The 21,444-nt window shown below is 53.5% G+C and overlaps 1 protein-coding gene across 1 annotated transcript in view; it reads left to right on the top strand.

Annotated features, from left to right (window-relative positions):
- Positions 845 to 21,444, top strand: part of SEC14L5 (SEC14 like lipid binding 5) — a 46,019-nt gene continuing 25,419 nt past the window's right edge. Inside the window, exons 1-4 of the mRNA XM_003124623.4 lie at positions 845 to 1,101; positions 1,764 to 1,879; positions 18,244 to 18,393; positions 18,926 to 19,057. Coding sequence (XP_003124671.1) covers positions 1,817 to 1,879; positions 18,244 to 18,393; positions 18,926 to 19,057 — 345 coding nt within the window. The 5' untranslated portion in view covers positions 845 to 1,101; positions 1,764 to 1,816. The remainder of the gene's footprint in view (positions 1,102 to 1,763; positions 1,880 to 18,243; positions 18,394 to 18,925; positions 19,058 to 21,444) is intronic.

Genomic DNA, 21,444 nt, shown 5'->3' with positions numbered 1-21,444 from the left:
AGAAAAAGGATTGGTTGTCACAAGTGTAATGATATATCTGTCTCCCTGTACACACTCTCCCTGCCGTATCAACCCGCTGAGCGAGGCCAGGGATCGAACCCGCATCCTTATGGGTACTAGCCCAGTTCATTTCCGCTGAGCCACAACAGGACCTCCTTCACTCCTTGAATCCCTTCCCTGTTTATTTTTTTCACCTTGGCATTTTCCCCCATCTCACATAATGCTATATATTTGGCTCACTTATCGAATGTCTGTCTCCCCCACTGGAATGTAAACTCCACAAAACTCTACCTGTTTTGTTCACTGATGACTCTTCAGCACTTGATAAGTCCTAACACTTAAGCGATGTGTAAACAACTGCAAAGTGAATGAAAGATACCAGATACCGACAGGCCTGCTACTCGGGGCAGAACCGAGAGGGTTCTGGGGCGTGGCCAGTGGAGGGACCGGACTCAGAGTCCAGGAGGAGAGAGGGTTGGCCCGAGTTAGGGAACTGTACTGGGATAGAGGGGCGGGACAAGCAAGGGTTCGCCTGGAGGCAGAGCTAGATTAGAGCCGCAGCCTGGGGGCGGGGTCTTCCTGGGGCTGGGCCACGCGCGAGGCGAGTGCTTTAGGGGCGGGACCTATGGAGGCGGGGCCTGCGTGAGGCGGGGCCATACGGGAGGAAGGGCGGGGCGGGGCGTGGTCAAACAAGGAAGTGTAGAATAAAAGGCGGGACTAAGACTGGGATGGGGCCAGTCCAAGGCGGGGCCAGGCTGGGGCGGGGCCTGCCCAGGGCGGGGTAAATCTGGGCGGGGCCATGGCTGAGCCGGGGGCGGAGGAAAGGGGTTGGCTGGGGGGACGAGGGCGGAGCCAGTCCAAGATCTCCGCTGTCCTGGGTCCTGGAGCGCTCCCGCCCCGGCAGGGCTAGCTCCCGTCCCTTAAGTCCCTCCCTGACCCGCCCGGCCGCAGGGTGTGCAGGATCAGACGCCCCCAGCTCAGCGACCGCAGCTGCACCCAGTCCCAGGCTCTGAGCTTCGGGCCAGGCGGCCGCAGGGGACCCTGGAGGGCTCAGCTCCGCACTGCCCTGGGGCTGTGTCCCAGGAGACTCCGAGGGCGACGGTGAGCAGGGCTGGGGGTGGGGGGGGATGTGCGTGTGTGCGTGTACATCGGTGTGTGTGCATGTGTGTGAACGTCTGTGCGCATCAGGAGAATTATATGAGAGCCTGGAGTTGGGTAGGTGCGTGCTCCGGGGAGCTGGGTGTGTGTGCAAAGTTGAGTGCGTTTGCAAGGGCAGCCCCGTGTGGGAGGGCAGTCGTACATGTGTGTGCGTGTGAAATTTGGTGAGGACTGAATGTTAATGTGTCTTGGAGGAAAATGGGAGGGCAGGTGCAATGAATCTTGGGGGGACTGTGTGTTCCGGATGTCGGTGGCAGGCTGTGGGCTGCGTGGGTGAAGGAATTGTGGGAGTGTGAGAACTGCGAATGTATGTGTTTCCATTTGGACTTACTGGGTTTTCCATGACCCTCAGCATGAAGGGGTGGGGCCCAAACGTTGTGTGTACCGATTAATCCTGAGGAGGGAGAGTGGTCGGGGGCCAAGGGTAACGGACAGAACAGGGGTTTGGGGACTGGCCCAAAGTAATCTGGGGATCCCTGGCCCCCTTGACTTGAGGAGATGTGTGGGTGGCGCCAAGGGTGGGCCTGCCCCTGGCTAGGGAGCAGTGGGCAGGGCTCCTGCTTCACAGGGTGGGCGCTGCCGCCTCACCAGTCGCCCTCACTCAGGCTCCGTGCCCACTTCCTGCCTGGGTGGCTCTCGCTGGTCGTCCTGCAAGAACATGGTGCAGAAGTACCAGTCTCCTGTCCGCGTCTACAAGTACCCGTTCGAGCTGGTCATGGCGGTGAGTGACCCCCGACCCTGAGGTCCCTTGTGTGACGGGTGGAGGGATACCAGAGGTCAGCTCTGATGGTAAGAAGAGGGAGACCCCCTTGAACCCCCCGATCAGAAGGAATTAATGAGCTACTCCACTGACTGGGTGGGTCCAGCCTCTAACCAGGACCCTTCGCCTGGCCGTCCCACCTTTCATCACAACTTCCGGAACCCTTGCCCACTGACCAAAACACAAGGTCTTTCCCTCCTTTCCTTGTTGAAGCTTATCTGTCCTCTTATCTCGGTCCCCTTCAATAGAAAACAAGCATGTCAGGGGCCAAACCACTGCTGTCATTTTGTGTAATAATAATAGTTATTATTATATATATACTAATGATGATGACAGCAGCCATTCACTGAGGGTCTGTGGCGTTAAGTCTTTACAGATGTTATTTCGTGTAATTTCCAGCAGCTCTTCTCATTCTCATTTTACCTCCACTAAAGTGAAGCTTGGACAGGTGAAAGGACGGCTTTAAGTTCTGGGGCCAGGAAGAGGGAAAGCCAGGCCTGGATCCACAAGGGGGTGTGGACAGTGGCTCCAGAACCTAGAGTTTAGCCACAACACCCCCAGTGTCCTCCCTCTGCTCCCACCCCTCCCCTCTGCTCCCCTTCCTTCTCTTCCAAGAAAGCTAAGACCAGGAAAGGGGGGGATGCCAGTGGGCAGGGAGGGCCTGGGAGCAGCTGTTTTCAGGGTTCAGACTAACTAGGTGGCACAGAATTGGCTCCTGAGCCCTCAGCCTCCTGGCTCAGTGGTCTGCACACTGTGGGGCAGGAGCTGGAGACAGGTAGATGAGGGGTTCCTTCTTGGGGCCACCACTCTGCCTCTCAGAGCCTCCCTCCCTGGTAAGATACGGCAATGCTGTGGGGTTGTGGTGCAAAGTCAATGAAACAGTGTCCGGTGCCTCTGGCTCAGTGCCTGGCACACACTAAGTGCTCACAAAATGCGGCTGATCCTTCTATTACACCACAGAGTGTTGTAAGTGATTATATTGAAAGTGCAAGAAACACCAGAATCTACCCCCATCCTCCTCACCCCGCCCCTGGCTTCTTAATCCCAGCCTTCTATCCAAGGTCTTTCAGAGCACTTGATGGCTCTGTGTGTGTCCTGCCTCATCTATTCTCTGAATCTACCTACACATGTTTACAGTCAAATAAAGGATTAAAAGGCATCATTAGTGTTCTCCATACATGTTGTGCTATTAGATTTGGATGGTTCCAGGTCAGGAAAGCAGCAGGAGCAGGCTGGGTTTGTATGGACAAGCTGGGTGACCCTGAGCAAGTTACTTAACCTCTCTGAGCCTACACTTTCCATATCTAAAGTGAGGATGACATGGTTTCCAAACCTGGGCATCTGCTGTAGATTAAATGAGTCAATACATGTAAAGCTCTCAGGACAGGGTCCAGCACAGACCAAATGCTATTACTGTTGTTGTTACTGTTATTGTTGTGGCTGTGTAACTCTCCCGGACACCTAGGGATGATGAAGGGACCTGGGGATGTGCAGGCGGAAGCGCTGGGCCTCTGCTGTCGCTTGGCTGTGCTCTGGCTGCGTGTCTTTGGAAGCTCACTGAATTTCTCTGAACTTTTGTTTCTTCCTTTGTGAACGGGACTGGTTATATGTGCCTCATGAGGTTGTTATTAGGATTGAAGGCGATTATGGGGTGTGTGTGGCAGATGCCTAGTACAGGGCCTGGTCTATACTTAACAGACAATACATGCCAGCTAAATACAAATAAATATCTAAGGCTCCAGGCAGCGCACATATTCTAAGGCCTTAGGACACCGTTCATCCATCCATTCATTCCTTCATTCACTCAACAGAAGAGAGACACTGTGCCCACCTGTCTGGGACAACCCATAGCCTAGAAAACCATGAAGTCATAAAACTGGGACAAAGAGCTATGGAATGGAAAACTAATAAAACTTTTTGGCCATGCTCAAGGCATGTGGAAGTTCCCGGGCCAGGGACTGAACCCAAGCTGCTGCCGTGAAAACAATGGATCCTTAACCCCCTGTGCCACATGGGAATGCCTGGAAAACGAATACTTTTTAAACTATTGCCTGGGCTTAATAAATGTAAATTTAATTTAGCATGTTTAGGATTCTCAAAAAATATTTACAACCATTGTACTTTAAAACAGAACATGCCAGAGTTCCCATTGTGGCACAGCAGAAACGAATCTGCCTAGGAACCATGAGGTTGTGGGTTCGATCCCTGGCCTCGCTCAGTGGGTTGAGGACCGGCATTGCTGTGAGTTGTGGTGTAGGTCGCAGACGCAGCTCGGATCTGGCGTTGCTGTGGCTCTAGCGTAGGCCAGTAGCAACAGCTCCAATTAGACCCCTAGCCTGGGAACCTCCATATGCCTCAGGTGCGGCCCTAAAAATACAAAAAAATTTTAAAAAATAAAAATAAATAAAAATAGAACATGTCGGGAGTTCCTGCTGTGGCTCAGCAGAAATGAATCTGACAGGTATCCATAAGAATGTGGGTTCGATTCCTGGCCTCGCTAAGTGGGTTAAGGATCTGGCATTGCCATGGGCTGTGGCGTGGGTTGAAGATGCGGCTTGGATCCTGTGTTGCTGTGGCTGAGGTATAGGCCTGTGGCTGCGGCTCCCGTTTGACCCCTAGCCTGGGAGCTTCCATGTGCTGTGGGTGCGGCCCTAAAAAGCAAAATTTAAATAAATAAATAAATAAAATAAAATCAAACGTGCCGAAGTTCCCATTGTGGTTCGATGGGTTAAGAACCCAAACAGCATCCATGTGGACGCAGGTTTGATCCCTGGCCTCGTTCAGTGGGTTAAGGATCCGGCATTGCTGTGGCTGTGGCATAGGCGGGCAGCTGTAGCTCCAATTCAACCCCTAGCCTGGAACTTCCAGAGACCGTGGTTGTGGCCAAAAGAGGAAAAATAAAAATAAAAATAGATATAAAAGGTAAAATAAATAAAATAGAACATGCCTGCTAATGTAGCACTTACATGTAGGTGGTATTAACAGGACTGCTAGAATATAAGAAGCGTATTTCGTGAGCTTCACGCTCCATAACTGAGGGCAGGAGGGCTCAGTTACTCCCCCGGCTATTAACATTCTCTGTGGATGGAAGACAGGCCTGTGGGTACAGCAGGAAACAAAGGTTCCAGATATTTACTATCTGTATTGTGCTCATTGGTCATTTGTATGTTTCAAATTCTCTGTCACCTCATCTCCATACAGTCCTTGCTGGTGAAAGGGCCCTAACTGTTCCAGCAGCACCCACAAAGCCACTCTGCCGACTGTTTACAAAACATTACTGTCCCCAGAATAGCGGCATAACTCAACACAACTTGCTTGCAGGGTGGACACAAAAGGGGTTTTCTGCACTTAATATCGGTCTTTGTTTCTCAGCGAAACACTTGCCCTCAGTTTGGGTCAGATGCCAGGGACGTTTCAGATGAACTCAGCTATTCTGACCACATCCGAGGCAGCAGACACGCCAGCCTTCTGGGTTTTCTGTTTAACGAAACTGACTTGAGAATGAAAACAGTCTCTTCGCTTCTTCAGAAATCCAGCCGGCACTGAGGTCCACAAACCACTGACCCTGGGTTCGTGGGATTGGTTATCAAATAGCACGAAGGCAACCTTCCTAGGTCCAGCTTAAAATTTTCAAGAAAATGGTCTTTCCTTTCAAAAATGCAACGAATCCAGTGGATGGGTGTCTCTCTCCTTGTGCCGCATTCCTTGATGCGAATGCCGTTTCTGAAGGATGGAATTCGGTCTCTAGTGACCTCGGCTTTCATCCTCTCTTGATAGCGTTCTGTATTACTGGGTTCACGACAATGAGTTTGCATTATCTTGGTCAACAGAGGAAAACAATGCAGACAATGGAGGCGGCTGTGTGTCCGGGTTCTGAAAGGATCCCTGGTCCCTTTGCATGTGGAGGTCCCAGAAGGTGAAGGGTCTTGGTGGAGAAGACAGGATGCAGGACACAAAGGCATTTGAGCCCTGAGGGCCACGCTCTGGTCAGCCTCCGGCCCCTTGGGAGTGATTTCCAGCTCATCTGGGCTGTTCCCCTGCATGAGTGGACGTGGCCAGCCAGAGCCATCAGGCTGGGTCCCCGTTCCAGCCTCTCACCTGTGAGCCAGAGAAAATAAAAGGCCCCTGCTCCTGGAGAGTCAAAGTGAAGGGACCTGGGTACCTGGACAGTGCCTGGCAGGATGTTTTCTGCTTGTAAAACATCCCTCAGGTTTATTATTATCATTATTTATGGTGGTAACAGCTTTTTTTTGAGCTATAACTCACCTACCATACGATTCACCCATTTAAAGGGTCCGGGTCAGTGGGCCTTCAGTATAGTCAGAGAATTGTGGGACCATCACCTCTGTCAGTTCTAGAATATTTTCATCACCCCCAAAAGAAACCCCATAGCTTTAACCGTCATCTCCTAAACTCACCCCATCCAGCCTGGCCCTAGACGACAACCACTAATCTACCCTCTGTCTATGGATGTGCATATTTTAGACATTTCATATAAATGAGATCAGACACCAGGTAGCCTTTTGTGATTGGCTTCTCTCACTGAGCATCATATTTTTAAGGTTCATTCCGGTTGTAGAATCGATCAGAGCCTCACCCCCCCCCTTTTTTAAGGCCTCACTCATGGCATATGGAAGGTCCCAGGCTAGGGACTGGAGCTGCAGCTGCCAGTCTGCACCACAGCCACAGCAGCACTGAATCCGAACCACATCTGTGACCTATGCTGCAGCCTGCGGCAATGCCAGATCCTTAACCCACTGAGCGAGGCCAGGGATTGAACCGCATCCTCATGGATACCGTGTCCAGTTCCCGCTGAGCTGTAACAGGAACTCCGGTAGATTCTATTTTAAATTTTACTTAACAAACACATACACAGCACCTACGAGGCCCCAGGCTCTGTTCAGAGTCCATTCAGATGTGAAGTCATGTGCTTCATGAGCGGGAGGCCCGCCTCTACAGATGAGGAGCCTGAGGCCCGGGAACGATGAACGCATTACCCAGGGCCACGAAGCAGACACATGGCAGCTGGGGACACTCACATTCCCACACATGAGCGCTGCCTCTTCTCAGGGCTGAGGCTCTGAAGTTACTGGGGTGGCTTCTGGGCTGAGGAAGTGGCCCCGCTGGGGGAGTTACCATCAGGACTGCAGTTGGAATGGCTGCACCCCATCAGGACCCCACAACGGGGAGCAGAGCCAAACCCTTGGGCCAGCTCAGAGGCAGGTATTTTATAGCAGCCTCCGCTGCCACACAAGAGGAAGCAGGCTTGGAAGGTCGAGAAGACTGTTCCTGAGCCCAGGCATTTGCTTGCTAGGGCTGCGTCACAAAACAGCACAACTGGGTGGCCTAGACCCACCAAAATGCATCGCTTCCCAGTCCTTGAGGCCAGATATCTGAGATCCAGGTGTGGACAAGGTCTGGCTCCCTCGAAGGTGCTCAGGAAGGATCTGTCCCAGGCCTGTCTCCTGGCATCCCTGGCTTGTGGCAGCAAAACGCCGACCGTCCCATGGCCCATCCCCTGGGCGTGTGCACCTGCGTCCAAATTTCCCCCCTTTACAAGGACACCCTAGTGATGTCATTCTCAATTGATCACCTGTCTAATGGCCATGCCCCAGTGCGGTCCCATCCTGAGGCCGCCAGGGTTAGGTCGCCAACCCGGCTTTGTCTGCGGGGGAAACACAAGTTCAGCCCACACATCTCAGTGAATGACCTCATCAGCAAGCGGCAGAGACTGGAATTAAGGGAGTCAAACTCCACAGCCTGGGTGCACACCCAGACATTCTAGATTCTGGTTCTAATGATCGGGAGACATCAGGGCGCCCGTGGCCAAGGCAGCTTCAGGAATGACCTTCCAGGAGTTCCCATTGTGGCTCAGTGGTCATGAGCCCAACTTGTATGCGTGAGGAATGACCTGCCACCTCTTAGCGGCCACTGTCCATAGGTCCCTGTGGGGCTCCAAGCCCTGTGGCTTCAGGTTATCAGTTTCTGTGAACCTGGAGAAGGAAGATGGCCGAGGATAGAATTTCATCAGCATAGGCTGTCTGCATGGAGGGGGGTGTATAGAGGTGACGGCTGTCAGTGGCAATTAAGTGTTAAAATATTTAAAGACCTGGAGTTTTGTATCAATAAACAGTTCATCACTTAGCAAATGGGTTATTAACGAAGAGCAGCCTCTGAAGGTGAATCCTCACAGCCCAGGCCCTGGGCAGTTACTACGCTGCTAGAATCGTTGTTATGGATGTAGTTTTAATAAAGCAGCAGGGGCCTTATTTAAATGCGATTGAGTGAGCTCCCTGGAGCCTGTCATCTGATCCGGTTGCTAACAGACTAAGGCAAGCAACATTTTCCACCCGGGGCTCTGATTTGGGCTGGGAGGTCATCCACTGCTCAGCAAAGTCATCTTCTGATTTCAGAGTAAACTTCAGCCCCCCCCACCCCCGTTCCTAAGGTCAATGCGTTAACTTATGCACACAGGTATTCCCCAAACACTTACTGTTTCTACTCTTTGTGCCAAGCACTGTGCCAGGGGCAGGAGCTACAAAAGAGGTGATTCTTAGCACTTTCAGAAGGTGTCATTACTCTGTGAGTTGGCTTGCCTGCTTGTTTCTATGAGATTTGCTTGTCGTATGGGTCTTTGTCATTAGATTAAGCTTTGGAAAGGTGGAGCCCATGTCTGTCTTGTTCTTGTTTAGTCTTGACCTGGTTCTCCTGGCATGATCCCTGCCTGCAGTGTGTGGGGGGGCGGGGGAGAGACAGAGACAGAGACAGAGAGTCCAGGCGAAGCCATGAGCATAACCCGGGGAAGAAAGAAGGAACACACAGTCGAGCCCGTTGGTCAGTAGCCAGAGGCGTTTTGGGTCAGCCAGGCTGAGCCCTGCTGGAGGGGGGACGCCCGCCCCAGCCGCCCCCTAGGCAGAGGCCCGCGAGGCAGAACTTGTCTCTCTGAAGAAATGGATGTGGCTTTGTTGGGCCCCTGTGAGTTAGAAAGTGGCTGGAGGGGTCAGTGTGCTTCCTCGAGGATTCGGGGAGCTTTGGAAGGTGTCGAGCAGGGCAGGGGCAAGATCAGAGCTGCACATGGAAAGTGGATTGGAGGTGTCATTCCGCTGTCATTCCATTTCTCCCTCCCTCCGTCCCTTCCTTCCTTCCTTCTCTCCACCTCCCCTCCTCTCCCCTCCCCTCCTCCTCTCCTGCCCTCCCTCCCTCCTTCAGCAAACACTGGCTGGGCGTCTACAGCGTCCCAGGGGTGGAACAAGGACACCAGGGAATCCAGCGGGGGAAGAAAGCAGACCTAGCGATGGAGGCGTTGCCTACCAACAAATAAACACAGACACGACACCCTCTTCCAAGCCACAGCCTGGTAGGGCTATAAACCACCTTTTTAAAAAACCGTGCTAAAATACACATAACACAAAGGTCACCTTGTCACGCCTTTTTAGGGGCACAGGGCAGTGGCATTAGTGTGTTTACACTGCTGTGCAGCGGTCACTATCACCCATCACCACAACTTATTCCTCCTCCCCACTGAAACTCGGCCCCGTTTACACACTAACTCCTTATCCTCCCCTCCCCCCCCCGGCCCCTAGCAACCATGACACCAGGTTCTATGTTGATGATTTGCCGACTCTAAGGCCCTCATGTCAGTGGAATCATACAGCATGTGTCCTTTTGTGTCTGGCTTCTTTCACTGAGCATCATGTTTTCGAGGTTCATCCAGCCACGTTCAACGCGTCCTTCCTTTTCATGGCTCCATAATATTCCACTGTATGGCCGGACCAGATTTTGTTTACCATTTGTCAGTGGACATTCAGGTTGTTTCCACTTTTTGGCTTTTGCGAATAATGCTGCTGTGAGCACAGATGTATGGATGCCCACTGAAGCCCCTGTTGGTTTACTCTTGTCCATTAAAAAAGAAAAAAACAAAAAACTAGGAGTTCCCGTCATGGCTCAGCGGTTAATAAACCCAGCTAGCGTCCATGAGGATGTGGGTTCAATTCCTGGCCTTGCTCAGTGGGTTAAGGATCCGACGTTGCTATGAGCTGTGGTGTAGGTCACAGATGTGGCTTGGATCCTGTGTTGCTGTGGCTGTGGTATAGGCCGGCAGCTACAGCTCCAATTGGACTCCTAGTCTGGGAACCTCCATATGCCTCAGGTGCAGCCTTAAAAAGACAGAAAAAAAAAAAAAAAAAAGACAAAAAACCAATCTGCTATGGGAGTTCCCTGGTGGCTCATGAAGTTAAGGATCTGGCATTGTCATTGCATGGCACAGGTTCGATCCCTAGCCTGGAAACTTCCATATGCCATGGGTGAGGCCAAAACAACAACAAAAAATAATCTACTACGTGGTGTCTGGCACTGTGCTAAATGCCTTACTCATCTTATCTCCTTTCAATCTTTTTTTTTTTTTAGGGCTGCACCTGTGGCATATGGAAGTTCCCAGGCTAGGGGGTCCAATTGGAACTGCAGCTGCCAGCTTACGCCACAGTCCCAGCAATGTTGAGATCTGAGCTGCATCTGTGAGCCACACTGCAGCTTGCAGCAATGCCAGATCCTTAACCCACGGAGCAAGGCCAGGGATCAAACCTGAATCCTCATGGTTACTAGTTGGCTCTTTAATCCGCTGAGCAACAATGGGAACTCCTCTCCCTTTAATCTTTTTTTTTTCTTTCTCTTTTTTTAGGGTTGTACCCTCGGCATATGGAGGTTCCCAGGCTAGGGGTCAAATCAGAGCTACAGCTGCTGACCTACACCACAGCTCACGGCAATGCCAGATCCTTAACCCATCGAACGAGGCCAGGGATCGAACCCGCAACCTCATGGTTCCTGGTGGGATTCGTTTCCGCCGCGCCACGACAGGAACTCCACTCTCCTTTTAATCTTTACAGCCAGCCCTTACAGAGTCAGCATCGTCATCGTTATCCTCTTTTCCTGAGGAAACTGAGTTTCAGAGAGGTGAAGCTGGGGTCAGCCGACTGGCAAGTGGCAGAGGAGCATCTAAAGCCCATGCTTTGTCTCTGCCCTGCTCCCATACCCTGGCCCTGCCCCCTGGCCGCGTCCGGGTGCCCTGGCTGCAGGGTGCTTCTGATGCTTTGTCTCCATCTTCTGGGTCCCCTGAGCTGGCTTTGACGAGAATAGCAGCAGGTGTTTCAGCTACAGGGCCATCTGGATACAGCTGCTTCCTTCCATAGACAAAACAGTAGTCATTTCAAAAGGTTCCAGGACACGTGGCTCTGAGCCTCCCACACCTGCGTCCCTTCATCAGCTGGGACAACACTGTTGCCATTGGGTGTCTGATGCTCCTTCACCAGGTCTGAGCAACTCTGCCAAGAGGTGGGGGAGCCACACAGTGGAATATTATTCGGCCACAAAAGGACAGAAGCATGGACATATGCGACAACGTGGCAGAACCTCAAAAACATGGCCCAGCGAAAGATGCCAGACACAAAAATGACATGACTCCATGTGTATGAAATATCCAGAAAAGGAAAATCCCGAGGGACAGAGAGGGGATTAACGGTAGCCTAGGGCTGGAGCAGGGGGGATGGTAGTGACTCTGATGGGCATGCGGTTCCTTTTGGGAGGGTGATGAGGCATCTGGGATTAGATAATGGTAACAACTTTGTGGATGGTCTACAGCCCACCGAACTGCGCACTGCAACAGGGTGCATCTAACGACGTGAGAATTAGGTCTCAGCTTAAAAAAAAAAAAAAAAAGAGCTGAGGCAGCTGAGAAGACTGATGGTCTGTCCTGGGGTCCCCCGGGGCTTGCAGGGGAGGCTGGGGGGTTCAGGACGGCTCCTGAGGAGAGGGACAGGGAGGGGGGCACCTTTGTGCGACGGTCACACTGAAGTGAGTGCCGCAGTCCAGCCTGCAGCGCAGAGGGGGAAGGTGACGTCTTGGCTTAGATAAGACACCGGTGCGATTTGGAAGGCTGGGCTGTTCCTTCCCCACTTTGGGTGGAAGGTGTGGGGCGAGCAGCACACCTGTATCCTCTGAACGCTCGACATACACATATATATGTACGTGAGCAAGAGCAGGAAGGAAGGAGGGAGGGGCAGGGAGGGCGGCTGTCAAGTGATTAGCAGAAATAGCTTTTCTGAGCTGTACTCTCCCTCTTTCAAATCTGCATGCATTCAGCACAAGCTTATGTAGAAGGTACCCTGGGCCAGGCAGCGCTCTCAGAGCTTCACCTTAATTCCCACCCAGCCAGCCCCCAAACTCAGGAGCGTAGCAGGCTTTTCTTATTTTCCCTTTTTAAAAATGTTTCTAAAACTTCTTATTCTCTTTCTAACAAATGAAGGAAGGAAGGCTCTCTGAGCTTGAAGACTTCTCCAAGGCCAGAGAGCTGGGGCCGAGCGGAGCAGGGATCCCACCCCGACCCCAGGACCCACGCCCTTGCCAGCTGTGCTGCCCTGTCATCCACGCTTTTGTTCTGTAGTATCCGCGTGGGGCATTTCGACAAGCACTGGGGATGCTGGGCTGATGGCTTTTCGCTTCAGCAGTTGTGACACAGGAAGGAACCTGAGCATTCGATAGGAGGTCCCCTTTACCAATGCGCCTCAGGGAGAGGAAGTGCTGAGTTCAAGGTTACCCCGCCTGGAGGTGGGCAAGTCTGGCTAGGAATCCAGCCTCTCTCTCTATGTGCAGAGTGCGTCGGTATGGATTTTTGCAGGCCGGGTAGCCCATGGAGGCCTTCAAGGGTAGTTTCCATTGGCTTCTGCCTGCCCTGCCTGGCCGTGTCTGGGGCCTTGGATCAGCTCCCTATCTGAGCTGGCAGGCGTGGGTGCCCCTCTCCAGCCACCGGGCAGCAGGGCTGAAACGGAATCCTTCTGCTACCTCGTGAAACTGAGGAGGCCACACCATGTGTTTGTCCGGCAGGGAGACGCTCGGGCCTGATGTGCGGGGATGGCATCAGTGTCTGAGGCTGCCAGGCGGGGAGAACGCTGGCCGTGTGAGCCGGTCTCCAGCACAGGCAGGGGCTCATGAACAGCCTGATCCTATAAGACCCTCTGAACTGCCCAAGGCAAGGGGTCCCCAACCTCCGGGTGTCAGGCCAGCAGGACTCAGGATGTCCAAGCCACTGACACCTGTGATGGAGCCAATGCCCCTGGAGAGACAGGACAGGGTGGTTCAGGATCGGGGTCTGAGGCAGACGGGCCTGCGCTCCAACCCCGATGTTAGTGGAAAAATGACCGAATCCGCCCACCTTAGCCGGGCAGGACAATAGCCCCTTGCAGGAGTTGTTGCACAGCAGGAGCCCAGTCAGGACCGCGGTGCTGCCCTGAAGACGGACCAGGAGGATGTGGGGGGGCCGGTAGGAGGCAGGAGCCTTCCAGCCTCCCAGGATCCTTGGCACTGAAATCCATCTTGGCTGAGAGATGCCCGCACCACCAAGAAGGACCCTGAGCCAGACCACATGGGGGCCGAGGAAGACGACGGGCCAGAGACAACCCGGCAACTAACCCTATTCCCGTCAAACCAGAGACGGCGAGTCACACGGCAGAGTAGTTCCCCGGGGTTCCCTCATCCTGCTGCTCTCCACCCCCGGCCACATCCCAACACAGTCCCTTGCTTTGTCAGCACGTGTGTCTCCTCGGACAGTTCATTTCCGAGTGTGAGACAAGAGCCCACGCTCAGGCCCTGGAAGGGGTCCCCCTTCCTGCGACGCCGCCACTTACTGGCTCTGTTAGGAGCCTCAGTTGGCTCATCTGTAAAATGGGGAACCCTAGTTTCTATCCCAACAGGAGGTCCTAGGGACAAAATGGTGCAGTCAGCCCTTGCACACACCGCCCTGACAGTGACATCCAACACCTGCCCTCACGACCACAGGGACTCCCCAGCTGACAGCCTGCTGACCCTGGAGAGCTGGCACTGGGGCAGAGCCCTTAGGTGGGGGCCCTGAGCGCTGGGGATCCCCGGCGCCTGGCTCCACCATTAGAGCTGCCACTGTTTGCTTGAGGAGGCAGTGCCTTCCGCTGAGAGTCAGGGAGACCAGGGCCCATTACCTGTCTGCTGCCCACCAGCCCACCCTTATCTGGAGGCTCCAAACCAGGCTCTAGGGAGGAGAGCCGGTTACAGGAAGTCGTCTGTCTACAAGCACTGAGCTCACGGCCTGTCATTCCCCTCCCTGGGCCCATGTCCTGGGGCTGTTTGGGCCACTGGCAAGTTTGCATTCTTTTTTTCTTTTCTTTCTTTCTTTCTTTTTTTTTTTTTTTTTTTTTTTTTTTTGCTTTTTAGGGCCACACTTGCAGCAGATGGAGGTTCCCAGGCTAGGGGTCCAATCGGAGCTGTAGCTGCCAGCCTGCACCACAGCCACAGCAACACAGAATCCAAGCCGTGTCTGCAACCCACACCACCGCTCACAGCAATGCCAGATTCTTAACCCACTGAGCGAGGCCAGGGATCGAAGCTGCAACCTCGTGGTTCCAACTCGGGTTCATTAACCACTGAACCCTGATGGGAACTCCTGCATTCTTTCTTTGTCCACTGGCTTTTGTTAGGCCTCATGTGTGTCAAGAACTGAGATGGGTGTGGGTTTGAGGCCAGTGCCACCAAAAAGCACATAGCCCAGGCCTTGGGCACGTCTTGGGCAAGCACGTATGTGGTTAGAAGTTGCCTTAGGTGCACAGAAAATGAACAGGACAGAGAACTGGGGAGGAGGCAGCCTTGCAGGGAGACAGTACGGGAGGGTGTCCCAGGAAGGGGGACCCGCACGGACAAGCCCTGATCCAGGTCCCCTCCACTGCAGAAGCCGCCGAGACTCAGGCCTCCCCACCCCTTCACTGCCAAGTGGATCGATCAGTGTTCCCAGCAGAGGAAGCAGCCGGTGGAAGGGCCTGTGCAGGAACAAGCTTGGGGTGTAGATGTGTCTCCTGTGGCTGCCGTGACAAAGGACCATGAACTGGGTGGCTTAACAGCAGAGGCTTTTTACCTCACAGTCCTGGAGGCTGGAAGGTAATCAAGGTGGTGGCCGAGATGGTCCCCGGTGAGGGATTCTGCTTGAGGCCTCTCTCCCGGCTTCCGGCGTGGCTGGTAATCCTTAGTTTTCCTCATCCCACTTGGTGCCTTCATCTTCGCCTGGCGTTCTCCCTGTGTGTGTATCTGAGTCCAAATTCCCCCTTTAAAAAAAAATAAAAGACAGGAGTTCCCACTGTGGCTCAGTGAGTTAAGAACCTGACACAGTGTCCACGAGGATGGGGGTTTGATCCCTGGCCTCACTCAGTGGGTTAAGGATCCTGTGTTGCTACAAGCTGCAGCACAGGCCACAGATGCGGCTGGGATCCCCCGTTGCTGTGGCTGTGGTGTAGGCCGGCAGCTGCAGCTTCCATTCAACCCCAGCTGGGGAACTTCCATGTGCTACAGGTGTGGTCCTAAAAAGCCAAAAAAAGGGGGGGGGGACAGAAGTTATCCTGTGGCACAGCATGTTAATGATCCGGCGTTGTCACTGCAGTACCTCAGGTCACTGCTATGGCACAGGTTCAATCCCTGGCCCGGGAACTTTCACATGCCTTGGGCACAGCGCCCCCCCCAAAAAAAAGGACACCAGTCATATTGGTTAGGGGCCTCCCCCCACTCCAGTATGACTCCATCTTAATTAACTACATCCCAACAAACCTATTTCCAAATAAGGTCACATTCTGAGGTCCTGGGGGTTAGGAATTCAGCGTATGAGTTTTGCCACGGGGTGGATGACACGCAATTCAACCTGTACCAGTGTGTTTCACACACAGCAGGAGTGAAGGAGGCTGGGTGGGAGGTGGGCTGGAGGGACAGAGCAAGGCGTGTGGGGCTCGTTCTGCGCAGCCAGGCCTGTTCAGAGTATGTCGTTTCATTTGGGGGACAAGAGAGAGACTGTGGAACAGAGAGAATGGAGTGGCTTGGGGCAGGGGCCACTGCCTGGCAGGAGCTGAAGGATTGAAGGAGAAGAAAGGAGAAATCATGACCCCTGGAACTGTTTCCAAAGCTGCTGAGCAAGGGCTTCCTGAGGGATTGGGGGCTGAGCCGCTCTGGGATTCAAATTCAGGTTCACCATTTTGCACTGTGTGACCTCACATAAGTTACTTAGCCTCTTGGGCTCCAGTTTCCTCATTTGTCAAATGAGGATGCCATTCGGAGGAGTAAAGGGAAGAAAATGCACAGCTGGAGGAATGGAGTCAAAGCTCACCATGTGTCAACTGCTCAGAGACATGATCTGGTGACATCCTTACCTCCAGCCCATTGTATAGATGAGGAGATGGAGGCTCAGAGAGGGCAAGTGACTTGCCCAAGGTCACCCAGTGAGAAGCAGCAGAGACTCGAACTAAGCCTGACCAATTCTGAAACATGCACCCCTTTCCATCCATACATTTTCAAAAACTGTCAGCATCCCTCTGCCCATCGTGGAGGTGGCCTGAGCCCAGTTCCTTTGGCTCCCTCCACTCAGAAGGGGCTGGAACAGAGCTGTCTCAGGTTCTTGCAAAGCTGTGCTGTGCCACCACTTGAGTCCTGCTGCTCAGGGAATGGAAATCGTGGGCGCTTAACTGGCACCAGGCTCTGCGTGAGATACTCGCCCTGGCACATACCCATTTTCCAGATGATGAAAACGGCTTGGAAAGAAAAAGGAACTTGCCTCTCCTTTGGGAGGAGGTGGAGCTCGGCTTCAAAACACCCAGGCTCCTCTCACTTTGCTGTGCAGCTCCTTCCTCAGTGGAGGAAATAGCTTCCTTTTTTTTTTTTTTTTTTGCTTTTTAGGGCCACACCTGAGGCATATGGAGGTTCCCACACTAGGGGTCGAATCGGAGCTACATCTGCCAGCCACAGCCACAGCGACAGCCAAAGTGAGATCCGAGCCACATCTGCGACCTACACCACAGCTCACGGCAGATCCTTAACCCACTGAGCAAGGCCAGGGATCAAACCTGCATCCTCTTGGATACTAGTTGGATTTATTTCTGCTGTGCCACAAAGGGAACTCCCAAGAAATACTTTACTTTGTCTTTTTTTTTTTTTTTTTGCTATTTCTTGGGCCGTGGAGGTTCCCAGGCTAGGGGTCTAATCGGAGCTGTAGCCACCGGCCTACGCCAGAGCCACAGGCACGCGGGATCCGAGCCGCGTCTGCAACCTACACCACAGCTCATGGCAACGCCGGATCGTTAACCCACTGAGCAAGGGCAGGGACCGAACCCGCAACCTCATGGTTCCTAGTCGGATTCGTTAACCACTGTGCCACGACGGGAACTCCAGAAATACCTTACTTTGAAAGAGGGTTTGAGGCGGCCTGAGATGTGTAGGGGGACACAGTTCCTAGGGGGCCTCCCTTGCCAGTACTCTGAGTGCAGACTCCCGGGGGCCCCACGGCATATTCTCCCCTGGGGAGAGTATTCTAACCCTGGGTGTTTGTACAAAGCAACCAGCTTCTACATGTGGAGGCAGCCCTGTCCTCCTGATCCTGGAGGAGGACATGCTAGGCTGGCCTTGGGGGACCTGGGGTGACACCAAGGACACCAAGCATTTCTTCCTTCCCCCTCCCCCACCTCTAAGCTGGGTGGTGTCGGCTCTCTGCCAGGCGCCAGGAGCAGGGAGCCATGGGGAGGAGGTGTGTGTCCTCAGATGCCAGCACTATTTTGGGAGCTCACTTTGATCCTGATTCCAGGACACGTGGGCTGTGACAGGCACTGGAGCAAACCCTGCTGAATACTGTCAGCCACAGATGCCAGATGCTGGCACGCCCCCCAGCGGGCTGACCCGGGGAACTCGTGGAATGGGGCTCTCCAATCTGGATCTTCCAATCTGGATGTCCTTTTTTTTTCCTTTCATTTGCCTAATTGCCCTGCCTAGAACCACCAGGACAATATTGAATGGAAGCAGCCAGAGCAGACATTCTTGCCTCATTCCTGATCTTAGTGGGAAAGCATCAGTCTTTCACCAAGGATTATGATGGTAGCTGGGGTTTTTGCAGGTGCCCTTTATCAGCTGGAGAAGTTCCCTTCTATTCCTAGTTTGTTGAGTGTTGCTGGGTTTGTTTTGTTTTGTTTCGAAATCATGAAGGGCTGTTGGTTTGGTCAAACTTTTTCCCTGAAAGATGCCTTCTTTTAAGATGCCCCCAAGCTAGCCCACGTTTCCCAGGGCAAAAACTCAAACGTGGAGGCAAAAAGTGATTTGCCAAGTCATGGCTCAGGCGCTCCTGTGTCACTGCTCTAAAACAGGTGTTAGGAAGTTGGTCTTGGTAACAGCAGTTTCATGGAGGGGGACGCAAACGAGACAACAGCCCAGCAAGGGCGGGCGGGAGAGGGATGTGTGTACTCTGGCGGCCCCAGCCCCCCTGGAGCTCACTCGCGCTCGGTCCCCAGGCCTACGAGAAGCGCTTCCCCACCTGCCCCCAGATCCCGGTCTTCCTGGGCAGTGAGGTCCTGCATGAGTCCCGGAGCGCCGATGGGGCGGTGCACGTGGTGGAGCGGAGCTGCCGGCTGCGCGTGGAGGCCCCGCGGCTGCTGCGGAAGGTGGGTGCGGGGCAGGGGGCTCCTGGAGAACCAGGAACCCCGGAGGAAGGGGTCAGACGGGTGGTGGGGACGGCGGGCGGGCGGGTCCAGGCCGAGGGTGGGATGGAGTGGGGTGGTTGTGTGTGTGTGTGTGTGTGTGTGTGTGTGTGTGTGTGCGTGCGCGTGCGCGCGCTCGCGCGCGCCTGGAGGAAAGTTCTGGGATGGGGATGAGAGCCTGGAGGCTAGGCTGAGAGTGAGGTTGTGGGGGGCAGGAGGGGGTAGGACTAAGGCCAAGAAGGGCTCCAGAGTTGGGAGGCTGGGGGAAAGGGGAATGGAGGCGGGGCTCCGGGCTCCAGCTCTTGGGCCGGTTCCGGGCAGGAGGCCGGAGATTGAGGAATCTGGGGGTCAGGGGTTCTGGGATCCGACGATCCAGACTGGGCTGGTGGGCAGGTGCAGAGAGGGGCATGAGAGGTCCTGGGGTCTGGGGGAGGGGACAGGCCAGCCTTCGGGGGTTCCCGCCCCCAGCCCTCCTACTCACGTCCTGTCCCTGCAGATCGCTGGAGTCGAGCACGTGGTGTTCGTGCAGAGAAACGTCCTGAACTGGAAGGAGCGGACGCTCCTCATCGAGGCGCACAACGAGACCCTCGCCAGCCGCGTGGTGGTCAAGGAGAACTGCAGCTACACGGTGAGCATCCTCCCGGCCACCGCCACCCTCCCAGGGCGCTGTCACGTAGGATGCGGGCGCTCCGTGAATCTGCAGTTCACAGACACAGTCGATAATGGTATACGTACACCGTAGTTTAAGCAGCCTTAAAAACTGCTTTCAACATACTCCGAAAACATTATCCCTGCTTATCTGAAATTCAAGTACGACTGCGCCTCTTGCATTTTAGTGGCTGAACCTGGCAACCCTGACGCCTCCCTCCCTTGCCTCTCCTTCCTTCATGAAACTGTGCCTCCCTTTCTTCATCTGTAAAATGGGGTTAATGATGGCCCCTGTCACATAGATGATGGTGAGGAGGAAATGAAATATCTAAACCCTTTAGAGTAGTGCCTGGCACATACTAAGGACTGGATGTACTTAGTATGTTACAGGTTAACTTTAAAAAAAAAATTTAATTGGAGTGTAGTTGACTTGGAAAGTTGTGTTAGTTTCCGGTGTACAGCAAAGTAAATCAGTTATACACAGTCATACATCTGTTCCTTTTCAGATTCTTGTCCCATACAGGTTATTACACAGTACTGAGTAGATTTCCCTGAGCTATGCAGTAGGTCCTTGTTAACCTACATGTTAACTTTTTTGTGTGTGTGTCTTTTTAGGGCTCCACTGGTGGCATAGGGAAGTTCCCAGGCCAGGGGTGGAATTGGAGCTGTAGCCGCCGGCCTACACCAGAGCCACAGCAACGCCAGATCCGAGCCGCGTCTGTGACCTGCACCATAGCTCACGGCAACGCCAGATCCTTAACCCACTGAACAAGGCCAGGGATCAAACCCACGTCCTCATGGATACTAGTCAGATTCGTTTCCAGTGAGCCACAATAGGGACTCCCCCTACTTTTAATATAGTTAATAATTATTATCTTCCAGTACATACTGATTGAGCACCTACTATGTGCCAGGTTTCCTAACAAGTCTTGGGCACATAGTAGTGCTTCAGTCTGCCTGATCTTGGCCCTCACGGAACTTCCACTGCAGTGGGAGCCCACAGATGAGGAAAAAAAGTCAACACGTACTTAAAACTTTGTCACAGGTGCTAAGAAAGGATCTAGCAGAGAGGTCCTGCCTTGGCTCAGCGGGTTAAGAACCTGACTAGCATCCATAAGACTGCAGGTTTGATTCCTGGCCTTGCTCAGTGGGTTAAGGATCTGGCATTGCCGTGAGCTGTGGTGTAGGTCACAGACGTGGCTTGGATCCCTAGTTGCTGTGGCTGTGGTGTAGGCCAGCAGTTGTAGCTGATTAACCCCTAGCCTAGGAACTTCCATATGCCGTGGGTGTGGCCCTAAAAAGCAAAAAAAAAGGGGGGGGAGATCTAGCAGATGGAACTACAGAAAATAAGAGGAGGTAACAGTGTCTTAGTGTCCCCCAGGCTTCTCTGAGGAGGTGCCATTGAAGCTGTCATTGAAGGGCCGGGAAGAGAGTTTGGGAGGAGGGAACAGCATGTGTGAAGACCCTGAGGTGGAGGGGTGAGGTCTGAGAATGGGGACTGCAGGGGCCCGGTCCTGCTGGCCTCGGGGGGCTGCAGTGAGGAGTCTGGAGGCATTTGCTGGGATGGAACCCAGCTCCGCCCCTCTCCTGCTGAGTGACACTTCCCCACCCGGGACCACCTTTCTGTATCTGTAAAATGCGGATGTGAGCAGAATCTGCCTCACTGGGTGCTGGGAGGAACAAATGAAATAATGCAGGTAAACCCCTAGTTCATCCCAAAGGGTGGCGTTCATGGCGGCAACCGAGGGTGGAACTACGGCGCATTCCAGGTATTTCTGATGCGGCTTTGCCCAGCTCCCACCCCCCAGGGGACCTTGCCCCAACCATCTGTCTGATCCCCAGGCACTTATATACAGCAGGCATCCAGTAAATGCTCAGCACTCCTCTCACACCTCCAACTCCTCTTGGGGTTTCCTGGAAACGGAGTGTTTACCTCCGGGAGGTGTTGGTGGGCATTTTTTGCTTTGTTTTGCCTTTTTTAGGGCCATACCCATGGCATATGGAGGTTCCCAGGCTAGTGGTCTAATTGGAGCTGTAGCTGCCAGCTTACACCACAGTCGCAGCAACGCAGGACCCGAGCTGCATCTGCAACCTACCCCACAGCTCATGGCAATGCCAGATCCTTAACCCACTGAGCGAGGTCAGGGATCGAACCCACAACCTCATGGTTCCTAGTCGGATTCGTTTCTGATGTGCCGCAATGGGAACTCCCTGGTGGTCAGAATTTATAAGTCACTTTTAGTGTAGTGTTTTGTTGAGTAAGGTCTACCAACAGCTGTGATTGGCATTACCAAAGTTGCTTGTAAATACAGATTCTAAGGCCCCGCCTCGGACCTGTTCGGCCCAGGCATCTGCATATTTAACCCC

Source organism: Sus scrofa, chromosome 3 (assembly GCF_000003025.6).
Source record: "Sus scrofa isolate TJ Tabasco breed Duroc chromosome 3, Sscrofa11.1, whole genome shotgun sequence".
NCBI lineage: Eukaryota > Metazoa > Chordata > Mammalia > Artiodactyla > Suidae > Sus > Sus scrofa.
This window is presented reverse-complemented; position numbering and strand designations above follow the sequence as displayed.